Source organism: Sinocyclocheilus anshuiensis, unplaced genomic scaffold (assembly GCF_001515605.1).
Source record: "Sinocyclocheilus anshuiensis isolate Anshui unplaced genomic scaffold, SAMN03320099.WGS_v1.1 scaffold930, whole genome shotgun sequence".
NCBI lineage: Eukaryota > Metazoa > Chordata > Actinopteri > Cypriniformes > Cyprinidae > Sinocyclocheilus > Sinocyclocheilus anshuiensis.
Window position 1 is genome coordinate 957,231 of NW_015539900.1, and position 21,057 is coordinate 978,287.

The 21,057-nt window shown below is 37.2% G+C and overlaps 3 protein-coding genes across 4 annotated transcripts in view; 2 read left to right on the forward strand and 1 right to left on the reverse strand.

The window, feature by feature from the left end:
• The window catches only part of LOC107686084 (retinol dehydrogenase 12), a 3,447-nt gene extending 2,141 nt beyond the window's left edge, over positions 1 to 1,306 (forward strand). Inside the window, exons 6-8 of one of the 2 annotated variants that reach the window (XM_016482922.1) lie at positions 1 to 189; positions 293 to 485; positions 605 to 1,306. In XM_016482922.1, coding sequence (XP_016338408.1) covers positions 1 to 189; positions 293 to 485; positions 605 to 707 — 485 coding nt within the window. In that variant the 3' untranslated portion in view covers positions 708 to 1,306. The remainder of the gene's footprint in view (positions 190 to 292; positions 486 to 604) is intronic. The other variant, XM_016482923.1, reaches the window with a different exon arrangement.
• Positions 1,307 to 3,455: 2,149 nt separating this feature from the next.
• On the reverse strand, positions 3,456 to 14,254 carry LOC107686040 (oxygen-regulated protein 1-like). The gene is given in 5 exon segments (XM_016482859.1): positions 3,456 to 9,231; positions 9,388 to 9,544; positions 10,484 to 11,163; positions 12,233 to 12,351; positions 14,196 to 14,254. Coding segments are annotated over 3 exon segments (6,306 nt in total). The 5' UTR covers positions 11,153 to 11,163; positions 12,233 to 12,351; positions 14,196 to 14,254; the 3' UTR covers positions 3,456 to 3,751.
• A 332-nt stretch (positions 14,255 to 14,586) lies between these two features.
• On the forward strand, positions 14,587 to 19,674 carry LOC107686041 (transcription elongation factor A protein 1-like). The gene is made up of 10 exons (XM_016482860.1): positions 14,587 to 14,836; positions 15,367 to 15,429; positions 15,523 to 15,628; positions 17,249 to 17,348; positions 17,494 to 17,639; positions 18,352 to 18,408; positions 18,528 to 18,682; positions 18,762 to 18,908; positions 18,993 to 19,064; positions 19,153 to 19,674. Exons 1-10 carry the CDS (start codon positions 14,762 to 14,764, stop codon positions 19,159 to 19,161), a joined length of 930 nt encoding a protein of 309 aa, XP_016338346.1. The 5' UTR covers positions 14,587 to 14,761; the 3' UTR covers positions 19,162 to 19,674.
• The last annotated feature ends 1,383 nt before the right edge of the window (positions 19,675 to 21,057 follow it).

The following is a 21,057-nucleotide window of genomic DNA, read 5'->3' on the forward strand; positions in this document are numbered from 1 at the left end:
TGCTGATTGATCTGCTGAAGAGATCTGCCCCCTCAAGAATCATTAACCTTTCCTCCATGGCTCATAGTTGGGGCACAATAGCACTTGATGATATCAATAGTGAGAGGAATTACCACAGTAGAAGGGCATATGGCCAGAGTAAATTGGCCAATATTCTTTACACTCGTTCCTTGGCCAAAAAACTCAAGGGTAAGTGATCTTTAAAAATTCTGGAAGATTAAATAAATGGGAAAATTAATGGGTACTTGTGCCAGGGGAGTACTTTTTGATCTATCGTGAATTGTATCTTCAGACACAGGTGTTACAGCATATGCAGTCCATCCAGGAATTGTGCGGACAGACCTTAAAAGACATATGAATCTCGGACTTCTAATCATGTGGAAGGTTGTCAGACCTTTCACAAAGACCCCAGTGCAGGGAGCACAAACTACCATCTACTGCGCAGTGCAACCAGAATTAGACAAAGAGAGTGGTGGCTACTACAGGTATTGAATTGTGTCATACTGCATTAAATACAGTTGCAGAGGCAACAGATATAAACTGACTGGATCCCATAATGGATTTTTGTTTTGTTTGTTTTTTCTGTCTTTCCCATTTTCTACAGCACCTGCAGACCTTCAAGATGCACCAGAGCTGCTAGAGATGATGAAATGGCTGAGAAACTTTGGGAGCTCAGCTGCAAAATGCTGGGAATAGTCTGGGACTGAACGCAGTGTTTTCCATAAACAATTCAGTATATCCATTTTTATTTACTATTATTATTGTTATTTACAATTAATTCCAACATGGAACACACCCAAGGAAAAATGCCATGACACAAACTCGTATCAACAAATATTTATTTCTCAGTAGGTTGTTTTTATTTTAAAGTTAGAGGTCAAACAATATTTCCAGTCAGAATAAAGAACATTTTTCCCCCATTCATAGACCTCCATTTGTATTATCAAATCCATTTGCATTATCAAATGGTCTAGACTCTGATATAATTACATTATAAGGCGAGCATGTAACAATTATACACTGGACTTAAAGTTAATAGCTGTTTGACCTTCAACACAAAATATTTCCTTAAACCCCGCACTGTTTAACAACAGAGTTTTTTGAGAACTAAGCTGATTTGTCCAGATCCAGGAGCCTCTTAGAACAAGCCCTGTCTATATCCATTTATTTATTGATTCTGTCAATATCTTTAACAGAATCAGTACTTTGGTGTTTGTTCAATCTCTTTTCAGTATGTTTTGGTGATTTCTCATACTTTTTTTTTTTTGTAAAATGTATTCATTTAATTATAAAATTAATCTATACAGTTTAATAAAATGTATCCTTTGTAGAGGTGATGCAATTTTATTTGATATTAGCACAATAAAAAGAATCACATTTAATGTGATAATGATGACAGCTGCCTTCAATACACTTATTCATTGTTGTACATCATATTTTTACATTGGACAGCTTTTCCCCGAGGAAATTGTGCTATGATATTAATACTGCATTAAAAACTGCATTTTTTAAATGTAAAAGACACCAAAAAAAAAAAAAAACTGAAAATAATCAACCAATTCAAATAATAAATATTTTCAATTTAACACGTAACACACTGCTAAATGGGTTTACCCATGGATCTATTGTTTGTCAGTGTTTCATGTGACCTAAGAAAAACATGAATCTACAGGACCAACAATGGCACAACATATCAGACAACAGAGCATTGTTCACTCTTATCCTATTCTATCCCAATTACATTGGTTGAAGTAACAGTATAAATTACTTCTGAGAACTTCCATACAAAGACATTTCGAAATGTGGGGTAACACTTTAAAATAATGGCCTGTTGTTAACAAATAACTATGCAGTAAATAATAGGTAGTACCACATTAACACCGAACTTAATACTATTAACTAATATGGAAGCAATATTAACTGCAGTAAGTAATAGCAAATTTAGGACAAAAGTAGTTCCTTATTAGGTATTCAGTAGTTACTAAATAAAAATATCCACATTGAGTGCTACTTGCTAACTATGATCAATTAATAAAGAAACCAATTAATTATTAACCACAACAGTAACGTGTCTAAAAGTAAACTATTGTCTTGTTTTAGACAATTATTATTTAGACATTATTTGTGGAAACGTATTTATGAATATTATATCCCCCCAAATAAGTTGGCTACAGGTTGAGATTGTGACTACTATACTCTTTCCAGAGTAGTTTTTGTCAAACTTAAACACAGAATAACAATAATAATAATGATAATAATTCATTTAAAATTTTAAATAATTATGAAGGGATGCTGACAAGCCCATGATTGGATTAGTTCACTATTATGAGCTGTTTTCACTGTCAGTTCAATACTTCTCTGACTCCAAAACACCTACCTTTAGTGACAGTATCCTGGGAAAGACTTCTCTTTAGGATATGAATATAAACAATGATGGTCTCTTGTCAAAAACCATTTGCATCCTTAATGAAAATATTGACTGCATTGTGTTAAGCACAAAACAACATGTCTGTTAGAATATCACTAGGGCCTCACAGAAATGTATGGCTGTACAGTATGTGTCAGATATAAAATATATTAAATAACTTAATAAATTACTTGTGAAATCAATGTCAACCCCTCACTAAATACTCAAGCATTACCTTGTCAACCCACAGGAACCAATAGTGGTCTGGACCATTATTTTAAAGTGAAAAACACGTTAACCTCTCACTAACTACTCACTACTCAACCTTGTCAGCCCACTTTAGTATTAGTGACGGGTTAAGTTGTTTAACTTGTTAACGTGTTTTTCACTTTAAAATAATGGTCCAGATCACTAGTAGTTCCTGCGGGCTGACAAGGTAACACTTGAGTAATTAGTGAGGGGTTGACATCAATTTTACAAGTAATTTAATACGTTTTTAGAAATGTTACTGTTGTGATTAGTAATTCATTGGTTATACTTTATTAACTGGCCATAGTTAGCAAGTAGTTCTTAATGAGGATATTTTTTTTAGTAATTACTGAATATCTAATAAGGAACTACCTTTGTCCTAAATTTGCTATTACTTCCCGCTTAGTTAATCTTGCTTCCATATTAGTTAGTAGTATTAAGCTCAGTGTTAATGTACTGTAGTACTAACTATTACTTCCTGTATAGTTACTTGTTAACAACGGACCACTCAAAGAGTATGGCAACACATCTTGAGAGGTCATTCAGCAGACCACTCTTCAAAAAAGGTACTTTGCAATGCTGTTTTAAACTTGCACATGCAATGTTATGAATTATAACTCTTTTTTTAATCTTAGTATTCCTTCTTAGGAGTCTCTACATCTCTCGGGGGAGAAAAAAATCAAGCATATTTTAGGGCTAAAGGTAATTGTTTTTTCACTCATAAGAGACAGGTCCACATTAGGAAACAAATGCAACAATTAAGTTCATTTCTTTTTCTCTATGAGAAATACCACTTAGGAAGTTCAATAAATTAAAGTAAATCAGATGATTTGTGCAATATAGCCCTTGTGAAATGAAAATACATGTCTGAAATAACCCAAAACTGTTTAAAACAGGCAAATGTTTACAACTGAAAGCTTAAATATCAGCAGGCACCAAAGTGAGTAAATTAAAGTCTTTTCACTGCAGTTAAAGACTGTATGCCTTTACATTTTGCTGTTCAAACAGTTTAAGCACATAAGCTACTACAAATAAATTAAATCTGACAATACCTTAAATAGAAGTTCTTGTAGCTGGTTTATTTTCCCTTTTGAACTATAGAATTGGGCAGTGTTGCCCACACCTGAGATTTAGACCCTCCCTCGACTCCTCCTCTTGTACTCTCCGGCTGTCTTGACTTTGAGATCTGTTAGTACCAGATCCCGACCCCTCCTGAGGATGAACTTTCCCATCAGGCAGTTTGAACTCAACTGATGCGAATGAAGACATACTTCCATTTTTCTTTGCCCACATTTTAGAGGACTCACCCATCGGAGATACCTTAAGTTTCTTGTTTCTCCTGGCGTTCCCTCCACCGTTGCCATTCTTGACACTTTGGGCATCCAAGAGAGGATCAGAGTCACTGCTATGTGCCATATTGAAGTACGTACACTTCGGTGTAGGGGGTTTAGCCATGTCCTCCAGCTCAGAAGAGGATATTACAGCCAGAGGCGAGGCTTGGTTCTCACAATATGGGTAGGCTGAATCCTCACTTCTGTTGTCCTGTGCCGTGTCAGCTGATGTGGTGTCTCCATTTCCGTACATTCCCATAGTTTCAGGAGGAGAGTTACGGATGAGGTGGTTTTCCTTGAGAAGCCACCTGCCTTTATCAATCAGCACTCCCTCTCCAGAGTCCACGTTGTCTTTTAAAGCCATGCACTGTACAGACTCAGAATCTCTGTCAAGTTAACTTTTATCGCTTGGCGATCTACTGTGGGATACTGTCTCTTGGATTGCGCTTTTTGTATCCTGAAAAGAAACAAGACTGCTGCTTTTTAAACTTGGACTGGGAGTGGGTTTTGTTGTCATCCATGTGGACGATTTCATCAAGCCGTTTTCTTTTACATGGTTTATTCTTTTTGGCTTCTCTGAACTTCTTTTTATGATTTCTCGAAAGATACGTAACCTCTCCGCCTCCTCTTCTCCACTCTCGGTAAAAAGCTCCTGCGACTGGTACCCATCATTGTCGGATGTCTCAGGCCTATAATCAGACAAATCTGATGTATTTGGGCTCGGGAGACATTTTTGACCATATTGATTATCTATCTTTTGGCAAGCCATAAACATCTCCCTCATTTTGTGTTTGTCTGGCTCTATTCTGAGGTTGCCATTTGAATCACATGTGACAGTCAGGGTAGAGGACAACAAAGCCGAATGAATTAGGTCTAGCAGCTCTTGTGAAATCTCAGTTGGATGTAGTAGATAATGATAGCCATGCTCCATACCTAAACTCTCAGCTTTCTCAAACTGGTGCTCACTTGTACTAATACTGCCGCATGACTCCCCTTCCACAGAATCTTTATTATCGGTACAAGAGTGTCTAACACTATTCACACTATCATAAGAATCAAGCGAACCCAAGTCTTCCTCTTCTACATCACATTCTTCAGCAGAACTGTCCTTTTTAGTGAGACTACCTTCCTCTAATGTCTGTACTTTGCAGGGTTCGGAATCACTTGTGTATTGCTTTGTTTCTGTCACATCCTCATCCGCAACCTCAGGATCAGAGATTGTACAAGAGTCTGGTTCAGCATCTGGATCTACTCGTTCACAAACGTCTGAGTTCTCATGGTCCACTTCATTAATGGCATGTTCTTCCACAAGCCCATTTTCAATTTGTTGTGTTTTCTCGTATTCAGCTTCAGGAGTCATACTATTTTCATCATTACTACTATACTGAGGGCTGCTGTTGCAGTGTGGATCAGGATCCTCACCCTCTGAGATCTCTGGCACATCTTCTTGTTGATCTTCATCTTTGACATCAGGAGACATCACCTGATCATCTTCTTGGCTGGATGATTCTGATGTTTGCTCTCTACATTCACCCTCTGTATCATGATGAGGTGATGATGTCTCTGAGTGAATGGAAATACATTCTGATGAGATGGACTTGTTTTCTTGTTCATGTCCTCCATCACTAATTGTTTCCTCAAAATCAGAAAGTTCAGCTTCCTCTCTGACGCAGTCCTTAACTGTATTGTGCTGATTGTCCTCATTTAGCTCAGCTGCCTCTCTGTCGGAAAATGGCACACACTCAGTTTCTGATGCTGAACATTAGTGTTTGGCATTTGTGTCGTCAGGTTCTGAAGCATCTGATTGTTTGCTAGTTACCCTGATGTTCTGAATGATGTCCTCCTCCTCTACATCAGTGTGTCGTTCTTCTATAATCTCTGGCATTACATTGTCCTCTCTTTCACAAATATTGTCTTGGTTATCAGAGAGCTCAGAAACTTCTTCTACAGCTACATCTGTTATTTGTTGTTCTGATGTTGGAGAACGATTTCCTTCACTATCTTTGTTTTCAGATTCAGAGTCTTCATGCATTACCCTTTCTTGCATGTTCTCTGCATTCATCTGGTTGTTATCAGATGTTTCTAAAACCTCTGCTTTACTTGAATCACTACCATTACCCTCAGGTGATTGAATGGGCACTGCTATACCAGAATCTTCATTACCCATGTCCTCTTCTATAGTTTCTGAGTCAGGGGAATGAGCTTGAATTAAACACAATTCCTGAGATTCTGGTTCCATTTGACCATTGGTTATGTCATCATTGGTTTTGTCATTGTCTTGGTCGATATTCTCCTTTTCCTCTTCCATGTCAGCAGCTTTCTCTAAACCACCACTTAAGGAGCCATCTTCATTTTCCTTTTCTTTACCTGAAATTTCACGGATGGTACCATCGTGTTTGATTACGTCTTCTTGATTAAAATACTGTAGTTCTCCTTCAACAAGAGAGGAAATCTCTCTGTGAAGATCTTCAGGCATGTTCAGTTCATCCAATAACTGTTCTATTCTAAAACTGCACTGTTTGACCTGATCTTCTGTTTCTCCTTCTAAGTCCACTTCTACGGCAAATTCATGCTCTGAGAATCTTGGTGACAGCGGCGGACTCTCTTCAAAGACATTTTGCTCCTGGAAATCTCTCCAGCTTTGTTTTAGTTTGGATGAAGTTGAACTTTGAAGACCGGTCAAGCTGGCCTTTAGCTCATCTTCATCTTTAATACTAGATATTTTTTCCAAGGACTGCATTACCTGCAGGGCCTCTGGACAGACATTAGAGTTGCTGGCTTGTGATTCATCTTTGTAGAGGACTGAAAGTCCATCTCTCAGAGTCATCAGTGACAAGAAAGACAGAAGAACTCTCTTGGGAGACGCAAAGGCAGAGGCCACCTGAGAGGAAAAATCCGGGAGGCTACTTGACTTTTCCCTTTCCAGAGGTGTTAAGCAGGTCGGACTCAACGCCTGCTTGATGGACTGAACAGACAAACGCAACTGTTGCAAAACCGGTTTCATGCCTGACCTAACTATGACCTCTGTACTTTGTGATGTCCCAGAAGGGTCAGGAGGAGCCAAGTTCTCAGATGACTTGTGCATTCTTACCAGACCCTCCTGTTCAGAATGTACCCTCAAAATTGGCATCGATTTACAAAATCCTCTCGGCCTTTGTGGCTCGGTTGGCTCTCCCTCACACATTATTTGTACAGGTGGGCGAGAAGTTGGCCTTTCGTCAGCGTTATCTTCTAGAGAAGGGCCTTCAACATCTACGCTATCTTTTTCAGGGTCACTTTTAATCTCAGAGCCATCAGTGGAGTCACTCCCTATCTGGAATACTGCTCTTGGTACAATCTCTGGATGCTTTGTCTCATCATCGTAGGGCACGGATTCTGGTTCAATTTTATTTAGCCAGCTTTCAACGTACTGATTTACACTGGAGGAGGATAATTGTAGCACGGGCAATGATACACTTTCACTCAATTCCTGTTTTTGTTTAGAGGACTTTTTTGATCTGACACCATTCATTGACCTTTGTTTCGGTAGCCTCTTTATTGGGGCTGGCGGTTGAATGTCTAAACTATTCTTCTTTAGTTTAGGCCCCTGAGAGTCATGGTCATTTGTGTTTACTTTGTGGGAAATGTCTTTGATAGTTTTATCTTTTAACTTGAGATATTCATCTGACCGACTTTGATTCCCTGTATTGAGATTAAAGTGTCTAATCTTTGGAGGACTTTCAAATGTTTTTGTCTTCTTACTTTTGTCTCTTACAGCTTTGTGTTCACGTCTGTCACTTTCTGCTGAGCCAGTCTTTTTCTCTGATCCTGTGTGGCCTAGTGTGTCTGACGTCATTTGGAGGTCTTTTGAAGACCCCGGAGCACTGCCCCTTATTTTTCTCCCAAATCCAGATGATTCAGAAGAAGTACTTTTCTTTGATTTTTTGGACTTTGGCGTATTATTTTTATTACTAACAATGCTTTTATCATCAGAGACTTGTTCCATCGCTGCTGCTGGATGGATAATTTCCTTTTCAGTCATTTCAGACGTTCCCTTAACCAATGTTTGTTTTTCATCATCAGTGAGGATGGATGGATTGTTGTTTGTCTTTTTTGGAGGTGTTGAACAGGCTGATGATAATGATAGCATATTGGATTTTCCACCATCCTGGGAGTTGGAACTTGTGGACTGCCTAGTGAGATCTACATCGCAATCATTACTTGACGAACGGGGTCCTGAGTCTGTTGAGCCTGGCTTGCTTTGAGGCAAAGCTTTTGTGTGATATCCAGGCTTGTTGTCCACATACACCTGTGTATTTGCATTGTAATTGTCACACGTACCTTGTGATTCATATATGTGCATCACAGTCTCTGTTATTCCCATCGTCCCATTGTTTTGTAGCTGAAGAATCTGTGCAACACCTGAGGATCTAAAGGAAGTGTCAGACTTTTTCTGCTTAACCTCTCCCAATTCACTCTTCCCAGGTTTTGACACAGTTCTTGTGCTGCTGCTACTGTTGCGACTAACCACACAGTAACCCTCTGTCAGCTCTCCCTGTGCAGTTCGCTCCATGTATGAGTACGCACCTACTGTACTCTCCTGAACTTCAGTCTCTGAAACGGTTTTGATGTTTTCGACTGAGGCCTCTTTTCTTTGTTGTCTGGGACCTGGAGTGGGTAGCCTTCTATAGATGGACTTGGGCTTTTCAGATGATGTATCACTGCCATAATGTTCCCTTTCTTCTTTGATGAATCCTACAGATTTGTTAGCGAGTGTATTGATTTCTTTAGAATCTAGGCTGTGAGGTCCATTTGACTCTTTGCCTGAGTCATTGGTTACATCTAATGAGTTTGCACCTGATTGTGGCTTGGAATTGCACACTGTCCTCTTCTGGTTATTATCGGAAATGCGGCTCAGTGTAGTTGTCCAGTGGATCATTTCCTCTTGTTTTATAGTAAGATGCACCTTCATCTCCACTGTCATGCTGCCATCTTCATTGACCCGAAATGATTTTTCAATGTCGTCTTCGGTAGGCATAATGGGGTAATTCCTCTGCTCCACACCATCCGTACAGTCACAGGTCTCCATCTCATCTGATCCCACTGGCTGACTGCCTTCGGTTTCCATTGATTCATTATTTGTCCTATTGTGCTCTGTCAGATTTCCATTTAGTGACTTATTGATCTGCTCTACAAGGAACCTCTCAGAAGATAAAGAGAAATTCCTTGATCTTGAAATAGTTCCAGCTGGAATCTTTTTTTCTTCTTATGGATGAATGATCCGATATTATTAGAAGACAGAAGATGGAAGATGGCAAGGGGAAAAAAGAGAAAAAACATCATCAATTAAACTTGAAAAGTAAAGCAAAGTGCTAAAAAATTTATAATAAAAAAATAAAAAATAAAATAATTTTGGCTTACGTAGTAGTGTCTCAGTTTGTGTTGGATGCAAAGATTCATATATCCTTGACTGGACTTTAGTGGGAGCTTGGAGATTGTAGATTCCTGTTCTGAAGGGTTCGTTACCAGCTGCCACAACAATCCCAGAGCACAAGATGAGGGCAGGAAGTCCCTCAACCTATAAATAGAACAGAAACTTATGTGCATCCAGTAAATAACATTTTTCATTTTTTCAGAAACTTTAGGACATAAGTTTGACAGCTAACATAAGCTTTAGTCAGTCATGTGTGTGACATTCCTCAAGACACCATAGGGACAAGAGTGATTATAGTGTACTCTCACAGCTGGGGGTAAGAATTAAAACATCATGGCTTAGTACATCAAGGATTGACGGAATGACTGTAACGAACAAAGACATGGTATACTTTGAAGCTAAAAAGATTTAAATCTTGCACAAAACATACCTAATAGACTAAACATTCAATGACAAGGCAAAGCAAAACTGTCTCAAAAATGTTTCAAGACAGGTATTGCAAAACAGCCGTTAAACAGTGCTAAAATCTTTTGTACAAAACCAAAGCATTACAGTGTAATATCACTGCATTTTAGTTTATTTTCTGTTAGTCAAAGATATAGTAGTATAATTGAGTGTTTACATAAAATGCATCAAATTTAATGTACTTATTTTTTAGAAAACATTGATGATTTTTTTAAAAGAAATTCATACTTTTTTAAGGGCACAGTGATGTGTGAAATAGAGAAAAATGATTTCAGTTACTCCTGAGATTAACCATAGTGTTAGCACTTCAGATTCTTAACTAGCTGCCAGTTACCAATGTTTCCTATAATTTTAATTAGGAAAACCATTATATATATGATCTCTTCCAGCCACTTCTATCAAACCTCTACAATTAATCCAAAATGCCGCTGTAAGATTAATCATTAATCTTTAATGAGCCGAAAAGAACGCATGTCACACCTCTGTTATATATTGTATATATTGTATATTATATATTGTTGCTCTTTTGTTAGTTTTCACTGCTTTTATTGTCCTCATTTAAGTCGCTTTGGATAAAAGCGTCTGCTAAATAACTAAATGTAAATATGATATACTTACTCTTCTGCCATCTTCTGTGTAAAGCTTCACAACTGGGAACTGCATCAGTTGAGAAAGATAATCCAAAAGGGCTTCAAAACTTGGGGCTGTTCTTCTATGAAGAACAACTACTCGCTTCATACTCGGATCCCTGTTTTTGTACACCGTCAGTCTTTTTGTTGTTCGTACCACTACTGTGTTTTCTGCCATTTTTCCTGCCCTTGTGGTCACTTCATTTCTCTTTACTAGCTGCCGGACCAGTTCTCTGCGTGCTTGACGTCCCGCACTGACAGGTCTGGTAGTGTTCCAAGGGACCTGTCTCTTATGGACCTCATCCAAGTTAAAAGGCTTGACTTTCTTCTGATCTGAGCACAGATAAGAGCCCCCATCCTGCACATCATCAAGGGTGTGGACAACATGTGTTCCCCTGGGTGTCGTGATGGTCCTTACCCCAAATGGCAGAGGCACTTTCTTGGAGAGGGCATCTAGAAGGGCATCAAAGGTTTTAAAAGTGCGGCTGTTGATGACCATCCGGTGCCCTGTGAACTGAGGGTCCCCACTCTTGTAGAAACATACCCTCTTAGTAGTAATGGGGTCTGGTTGGGGGTGTAGTGATCTGGAGACCAATGTCTGCACACTCCCCAAGGATATGTCGGGATGGGGTGCATCATTAAGGTGTGTTGTGCTCATATTAAGAAATACTGAAAAAAAACAAGAGTTAAATAAAAAAAAAGTAAAAAAAATTCCAGTTTAATATGACTTTTCTCAACATCACAGGGTTTTTCTTTTTCATTGTGCATAATAAAAATATAAATTAGGAATTGTATGCCATAACATTGTTCTGTTCTATCAGTGTCCCATTAGGTTTAATTCTACCGTACTGAAATTGCTTCCAAATTCACTTTGTCACTCATAAAACAAGTGTTTTTGTAAATGAATGTACTCTGGGGGACTTTCAGCTGATGACAACAAAACAAAACCTTTAAATTATGTGATATGCTCTTTGTAATGAAGTCTTTATACTTTGCAATTCTTACAACTACAGATGCATTAGAAAAATCAATCTGTAGTTCATTAGCAGCAACAGCTACATTCGTCTTTCAGGTATGGTTTTCAATTTTTCATCATAGTCATTAATGAAATGGCTTCTTGCAGTCAACAGAGAAATGGCCTCTCTTAAGGACTAGAAGAGTTTGCTCAGGAATGTTAGCTTAACATGGTCCGGTATAAGAATGGGAGTCAATGAACAAATGCTAATGCTAATATTTACAGAACTAAACTTAAACTAAGTATAGATAAAAACAAATAATGTATATTTTTATGTTGATCTTAAAAAGAACTCACTAAAGAAATATGGGAACAGGTCACTAGTTCTAAAATGTACTGAATTCTATCTGAAAACGTCATCTTTATACAGATTGCTTTGCCGTGTGGCACGGACAGCCTCATTCAATTGACAAATCATGTTCCACGAGAATTTTTCTTTGCGGTAAACTACTGCATAACAGCCACAAAACATGTTCTAGAAACCTTGATTCAAAAGCACATGTATATAAAGCTCATAGTAATCACTTTCTAATCTGCTGCAAATTCAATCCATACAATGTCTCTTAAAACAAACACCATACTGTATAATATCTTATGATTAGCACACACTTTCTACAGCAGGTTAATGTATCAATATAAACATTAAAAATATACAGAACATGTAACTAGTTTTTATGCTACTATTTAGATAAAAACACAAATATTTGAAGCCACTCATCCTACCTTATTTCACATTTTCAGGAGGGTTGAGTTGGCGAGTTTGTTGTCCATCAACTGAAGAGATTATGAACAACGCTCAAGGCTATTTTGGGACGGCAGGCATCAAGGTCGATTTGTGTAATCTTTGGTCATGATTAAACAGCATTTTAGAGAAAGAGCATCAAGAATACTATCATTGTAAGCCTTCATCTATTAAAACAAATGTAAAAACAGAACATTTTGAAACTTGTTGTTTGTATAATCTACGCATTTGCACTAACATATAATTAAACTGCATATTTAGCCTATGAGGTTTCTAACAGTACAGTACTGATAACCATAATAACAGTAAGTGTGATACTGAATGAATATATTAAGTTAAGCAACAACCTCCACGCAAACCTTTCGGCTGATCTCAACTGTTTATATAGCATAATACCTGCATCTTTGTCTCACCTGACTGTATAATCAACTAAGCAAATTACATTTGTACACACTGTTTTAGTGGTTTTCACTTAAACATAATGAGATATGAAGTATTTGTTCTGCTGTGTGTGATATTCAGCAGATGGGCGAAGGTGTTTCTAATTTCTTGCAGAGATATAAGCAGATTTAAGGCCTCTGTTAATAGGGATTAGAGTGGGGTGAAGTGGAGAGGTTTTATGCTGTAGCTGACTATAAGGGAAAGGGAAGTCTCAGCTGGTAAAGCATGTGTCTCTCAGTGGGAGCGTAACTGTGACTACGGAAGCACAGCAGGAATATTGTGATTGTGATTGGTTTACAGCAGAGCAACACCAGTTCATAATGCATTACATCTGGGGAGATGCTAATCTTGTATCACATGAATCAAACAGCATGAGATATGGATATGTACAGAATAAAAGAATGGACTTTACTTGCTGAATCTGTTCATTCTTTAACTTTTATTAATTTTTTCTTCATAATGAGACATTGTGCAATGTTTGTTCATTGATATTCAGCAGTTAGTAATCTCAAGGCTCCCCGTCATGTCTCAGATAGTTTTATAGGATTTCCTTATCAGCATGGGGTGGAGATTAGCCTTGCAGTGTTTCTAGGGAAATTTCAAGCAGTTTGGTTTCAGTGAACAGTTTTGCTCACTGATCAAGCTCTTACTCTATTCTATAGCCTAACTACTGTAGTTGAATTTCAGAGCAGTATAAGGTACATTCTAGTTGTCATTATCAAAACGTGCCATAATAATTATTGATTTTGTTGGTCATGTAGGTGTTAGAGCAAAATAAATTCTCTGGATGTGGAATCACGTTGTCTTGATCTCTAAGGATTAGAGGCTTGCACACATGCAAGGTGCTGAGTAAGACAGACATGGGATTTTATTTAATAACAAGCAAGCACTGGGAAAGAGAGAGTGACAAAGTGCATTTAAATTACATCAATAACATTAAGAGCAAAGAGCATTTAGTGACTGACTAAATTATGTATAATTATGTTAATTATATATAAACCAGTGTTACAAACACCAGGACCAATATACTATTGATAGCAAAAGACATATTTAGATAAAGTTTTATTTCTTTCACCGTGTCATATACCAAGAATATGTTGATATAAGGCCACACCTACTTATTTATTGAAATCTCAAATTAAATTTTAGAACAACTAACTTCCATCTATTAAACTGACTCACTTCTTTCTTCATTCTATTTCTCTGTCTGTTATAATTAATGATGCTGCTATGATAAACCTTCCGGCATGAAAGTCTGAAATTTTCAAGCCAAGCGTTGAGCTTTGAAATCCTGCTGATTTGTCAGGAAGACAATTTAGGCCAATATGGCTCCTTATACATTCAAGCAAACTACTGTGATAGGTATCAGACTAACACAGACAACATAATTATGTTCTGTAGTTTCCACAATTTTGCTTCTCATTTTCAGCACCCACTAATATCTTCGAGTCGGCCTCTGTGCATTAATAACATTTGGAGGCACACAACAAACCTATAGCTTACCACTACACCGATATAATTCGAAATGCGCACCAAAAGAACTGGTTTAGAGATATATCCCCACTAACTGAGTATAAATACATTGCCAGTGCCACCTTATCCGACTGCAAAACCTGTTGTTGTTATGTTGTGTCAGCCGTTGTAGTAAAATGAGCACGAGCGCGCTCTAGTGTTGCACACAGAGGTTACTGGAATCTCACCACAGGGTACTTTCAGCACAAATCACTGCCAAATCGCTCCATACCATATGGCTCAAGATATTTTACATCTTGTGCATAACATTTGAATCACTTATGTCTGTAATTTCAAGTGGTTGTAAGGATAAACTAGATTAAAAACATTAACTCAGAACGCTTCCAGTGTGTAGCGCGTTCGTTTCTTCGATTAGTCTTGCCTGCGCTGCTAGTGAATGGTTTGATTAGCGATGTCTGGGCTTTTCATAGAAACGCCTTCCTGCCAGAGCTGTTGCGTTCGCCGCCGGTTGAGTGGCGTGTTCGCGTGTGCCTCTACGGTTTTTTTTTTACATTTAAACTCCGTTTAAATTTAACATTTACCACTAAACATCAATAATGGGTAAGAAAGAAGAGGAAGAGATCATCCGGATCGCAAAAAAGATGGATAAAATGGCACAGAAGAAGAACGGGGTGAGGTGTCTTGTCATGAATGAATTCCCAGTCGGACCAGACGAGGCTACGTAGCAAGCTAACAGCTATATACATGAAGAAGAACTGATTTCATCATCTATAGAGAAACTGGGGACCTGTTTTTTTTAATAGATTTAGTGGTTAATGCTTAAGTGAGAAAATTATATAGTGGTTTAGTTTATTGTTTAAGAAACTCAACGCTTAGCGGGGAAATTAGCAACATTAGCTGTTGTTAGCGCGGATAAATGCACAGGGTCAGTCAGCGGGAGGCAGTAATGCTACTGATTTCTTCTGGAAAACAAACTGACTGGCGTTCAGTATGCTTATGAATATATCATAAAGCAAGGTTTTACCCAGATCGTGTCGGTAAAAGTGATGTTATGCTAATTAGATGTTATGCTACATAGTTGCTTCTGTTGACGTTTCTGTAAACATGCTTATGTATAATTAAAGTTTCCATAAAGTTTGTGTCTATCAGTGTATCATAATGTAATGTATTTTAGTGAGTAGTGTTTTTTTTTTATTATTAGGCTGGTGCACTGGACTTACTAAAGGAACTAAAGAATATACCCATGACCCTGGAGCTTCTGCAGGTATGTTTACTCTGTTGTTCACTGCTCATCATTCATGCTTCAGTACTCCGATACAATTTAACGAGAAATTTCTTCTGCTTTTCTCATGAACAGTCTACGAGGATCGGGATGTCGGTAAATGCCATCCGCAAGCAGAGCACAGACGATGAAGTGACCTCACTGGCCAAGTCCTTGATCAAGTCCTGGAAGAAACTGCTGGGTAAGTGTAATCAAGAATAGGGATGCACCAATACCATTTTTTTCAGAACCGATCCGATACCAAAAATTCTGAGTATCGGCCGATACTGATCCAATACCAGCACTGTTTTTTTTTTTTTAATCAACGTAGAATTTCTACACCTCAGTGAGTTTACCTGATCATCACTTTTTTGTCTGTTAAACACAATCTACGAAATATAGACAACTTCATTTTTAAAGAAAAATAACAAATGAAAAAAATATATAATAATAATCTGACAAAAATAGTATTATAAACTAGGTTAGTGAATAATTCAGCAGCAAAAGTTATTCTAGAAAAATCATGAGTGCACAATAATTTTATAAAATCTAAACATTTAGTGAAATAACATTAGTGGGGAACAAATATAAGTGAATAAGTGTAGGACTAAATCTGGTAAAATGTTACATTGCTCTTTGTATTGTTGTAAAATACATTCATTAAAAACAATATATATATATATATACACTACAAATTAAAAGACATTTCTTTTAAATGTATAGCACAGTAATGGAGGCAGCGACATATGATAGATAGGACAGAACAAGAATGGCTATTAATAATCTTTCATTGTGCAAAAGTATTATAATATGAAAGGCTCAATACAGAGCGAAGCGCTTATGCGCATCCCGTGAGCAGAATGATTAGCTTGAAGCAACATAAAGTGACAGCACGCAGCATAAAAATGTTCAAAGTAAAAAGTGAAGAGATATTAATGCGTAGTGTATTAAATCTGTGCAACGAACGCGACATGCAGTTTGAATGCTGAATGGAGGATGACAGACAGTCGCAGCGGAGAGCAGAGTTTACATGAACTTGACTTAAATATTCATCTGTACCTCACATTAAACTAGGGAACGGCTTCAGAACACTTAGAATATAGTGCACAAAAACTTTATAAAGTGTTTGTGCCTTTCGTGGGGCTTAATAAACACAGAATAGTATACTCACAATATCGGATTTGGATCAGTCTCGTCTGACCGATACCCAATCCGCAGAAAATGCTAGTATCGGAGCCGTTACCGATACCGAGTATCGGATCGGTGCATCCCTAATCAAGAAATAACATTGGCATTTTCATTTAAATCTATGTGTAAGCAAAAAGTGTATTTTAAGCATTTCACACAAGTTTTCCCTCCAATTTTATAGTTTGGTTGAATTGCCCATATTTAGTTTCTTGGTCATTAAGAGGTCGTAAGAATCTGCATGTTTATATCTAATTTATACACTTTAGCTGCAATTAAAGTATCAATTCCGTTATTTTAGAAATCAAATATTAAACCAGATATTGCACTGCACACACATTTTTAAAAGTGGGTCTTATTTGTCAAAATACTTTCCTGGGCTTTGTGTATAATATAATGTATAAAACTGTATAATTCATTTCAAGCTTCTCTTTTAGTTTCTTGACTAACATTAATATAAGTCAGTATTGGTATGTGTTGTTGTAATACCATTAATTGCCTGTATGTGGTAGCAACTGCAGGTTTCCTTTTGTACAAGTTTTTGAGTCACCACACAGATATACAGTATATAGGCCAATTTCTGATCATTGTTAGTATTACACTGATGAAATGTTTAACGAGTGGTTTTGACATCCAGATGAACCTGCTGCCGAAAAGAACTCTGAAGAGAAAAAGAAGGAACGCACAACACCAGTGGTTTCACCATCTCAAGCCAGCCCGGAGCCCAGAGAGGAGAGGTACCAAGACCATGTTAATGGTCATAAAATTATTATGGAATTTAATAATCACATCGTTCTTGATCTTAGGCCCTAAATACGGCTTTATCGAGCTTTCTCACCCTCTGTTCCTTTTTCCTTTATCTTGTTATTTCTTCTCTCTCAGCTCAAGCAGTAATTCTAGCAGTAAGAGTGAGTCTGTCGATGTTACAACCAACACATTGATAGCCACTTTCCCACGAGCACCAGGTACATCTGACTCGGTCCGTATCAAGTGCAGGGAGATGCTGTCAAGTGCTTTGCAAACAGGAGGCAAGTCATGGCAGGCAATGTTTCTGTGCGCATATTTTTCTCCTTGTTAAGTTACCATATACAGTGTCTTGCCAAGTGTATTTAGACTTGTTACTAATTTTGTTATAAATAATTCATAACATTCAAACTTCAGTGATGGTGCAAAATACATGAAATACTTTAATGCTCATTTAACGGTTATTAATAATTAAGAAATGATTGATAATGGACCCTTTTCACAAGACTGTGATGACGCTTTTAACGGTCATCAGCATCGTAAATCCTCGAAAGTTTTTCATATTTGTTTTTTTGTTTTTTTTGAATGTATGTACATTTATAACACTATTCTTTGTATTAAATCACTTTTGCATCAAATTACAAAAAAACAATTAACGCTAATGCAAGGGTGTTTCTAATGCAGCGTCTATGGGAGGGATGGTAAATTTGACATCGTTCTCTCTTCTGACTGCCGTTATCAGTCTCTCAATTTTTTTTCCTTTTATTGAAAGTCATGAAAACACTATCGTGGAGTTTTTCTTTTGCTATTTGAGCAAATGGGAATGCAAAAAATATATTTGTGGTACTCTCCCATTCACTGCTCTTCAGGTTAACCCAACTATGATGACTTCCGCTGCTGAGAAACCCAGAAATGTGAAAAAGGTCCATTGGTCTATAATATATAAATTTAATCATTTTTAAAAATGGTTTAAGTGTTGTCTTGTTTTTCTTTTAGATGATTACATTGCGATTGGTGCTGACTGCGATGAACTTGGAGCTCAGATTGAAGAATATATCTTTTTCATATTCATCCCAAAAAGTAGCAATTGTTATTGAAATGTGAGCGAAGTCTAAAAAATACTAGTTGTCAGCATACTAAATTTCACACGCATTTCCTTGACCAGCTTGCACGTATCTTTTCGGAGTTCAAAAATACTGATATGAAATACAAGAATCGTGTACGAAGCCGAATCTCCAATCTTAAGGATGCAAAGAACCCCAACCTGAGAAGGAATGTGCTATGTGGGAATGTGAGTCCAGACCGCATAGCAAAAATGACAGCAGAGGTGAGTGACAACCAGTTTGTAGTAATTATTGGAACATGTTCTCTCTCATACTGATAGTATGGAAATCTAAATCCAACAGGAAATGGCAAGCGATGAGCTAAAGGAGATGCGGAAGAATCTGACCAAAGAAGCCATCAGGGACCACCAGGTGGCCACTTCTGGCGGCACCCAGACTGACCTGTTCACTTGTGGCAAGTGCAAAAAGAAGAAGTGTACCTACACCCAGGTAATCATACACACTGTTTTATGAATATTGGTATAGTTTTTTTTTATATACATGTACATTTTGTAAACACACAACTTTCTTTAGGTTCAAACTCGAAGTGCTGATGAACCGATGACAACATTCGTCTTCTGCACTGAATGTGGAAATAGGTGGAAGGTATGTTATGTCCTTTTGCTGTTTTATTTTGTTGTATCCATTGATGAATATTTAATTAACGCTGTCTCTATTCAATCTGTTTCCGCAGTTCTGCTGAAGTTGGGGGTTGTTCTCTGTGTTTGGAGATGTAGCTAAATTCCAGGACCACGTTTCTGTATCATGGACAACAATTTAATGGCACACCTGATGTACAAAGGCCACAATAGATCCCATCAACCGTTTGTTTTATTATAATGGTCCACAAACTCATGTCCTGTGTTTTAACTTGACGTTTAGCTAGGCCATAGGCCTTTGGACTTTGAACAATGTTGTTGAATTTCTGTTTTCTTTTACCATCACTTTTTATACGTAGTTAAAAATTGACAACATTCATATTTAGATAGTTTTGCTTTGCTCTAAAGAAAGCTAGTCAAAACTATTTAATTTTCCTAGACAAACTTGCCCATTTTAAAATAAAATGCTTTTAGCGTATGTTTGCTTTTGGTAACGGCGTAAGATTTTTTGAACCTTGTTCATTTGGACGCTACTTTGAGTCTCTTTGTCACTCTGAATTATACATATTTATATGGCATGTTCTACAAATTTTTACTGTGTACATGGCTTTTACTTTCAGGAGTAAAATGTTTTAAAGATTGATGGTGATTGTGATTTTATACGTCATCTTAAGACGGTACATTATACATCTGAGATGGTTGATTTTTCTTACCAATTTTTGCTGTTTGTAAGTTATTTACAAGAAAATTAATAGTCTTATAGATCAAGGTATCTGTAGGTTCTTATCGGGTATTATTTTTATTTTATTTTTAGTGATATCTTTTTTTTTTCAATTCAAAAACCATTTGAAAATCTTTAATGCTTATATCAGAAATGTAGGCCTCTTATGAGTGCAAGTATGATCTAGAACAGCTTTTTATAACAACTTTTTGTGCATGGTAGGGATCTGAATTTATTTTTGATTGCAATCCATAACATAATCTCAATTTGTTTGGTAGAGGTCATGTGTTTGCTTTTTTCTGTGAGGTTGTTTTCTCCAAAAAGGCAGATCATTTAACAAGCAACAAACAGCATTACCCATAAAACAGATTTATGATTATGAGATAATGTGTTGTAAAGAAAACACACACATATGTTATGGCAATGTTACTTTTGACATCGGCAATCAATACAAAGTGGATAGTACTTGCCATTTGCGGTCAGATGAAATGTTGCTCAGTTTAGTGAATTTCTATCGCTCTCTTCTCAAATGATTTCGCTGTAGTACCCACTACTGCCTTGATGTCCTAACAAGCCCCTAGCATTAGCAATATCTCATCTGAATAACAAACAACCCTTTGGTGGTTGTTCTTGACGTCCTTTTGTGCATATGGAAAACAGGAGCTTTATATCATCCAAAAACAACTGCATCTTTGCTCGTCATTTACAGTAGTTTAAGATAAGGAGAGCAACTCATCCATTTTTAACAGGAATGTTAACAGATGTTTACATTATGAATGCTCTTTATATATACACTAACTTTAGTCCTTAGGAACCGTTAAATGGGGAGGACACTTGCTTCAAGGTGCTTTTGTGAGGTTCCCAGGTGCATCCTCTACAGGAGAGTGAGTGGGCAGCACTGTTACCCTCCACTGTAAGAACAAACAGAAACCCCTGTGATTATTCTGAACATTTGGATTCATTATTTTCATCTTCAAGAATCGACTAAAAACACATCTCTGCGATCTTTATTTGACCCTCTAACTCTAGCACTCTCTATTCTAATTCTATTCTTTAAAAAAAAAACACTTGTCCCTTTTAGACTTGCACTAAAACTTGCAAAAAACTAACACTAGCTTTCTAATATTTTTGTATTCTGTTTTCTTTTCATTTATTATACAATTAACAAAAGCAAAAAAAGACCTCTAACTCTAGTTTGCTCTATTCTTTTTTTATTCTATCCGTTTTCTTTTTATTTATTATATTATTTAAAAAACCCTTGCTACGTGTACTGCGTTAA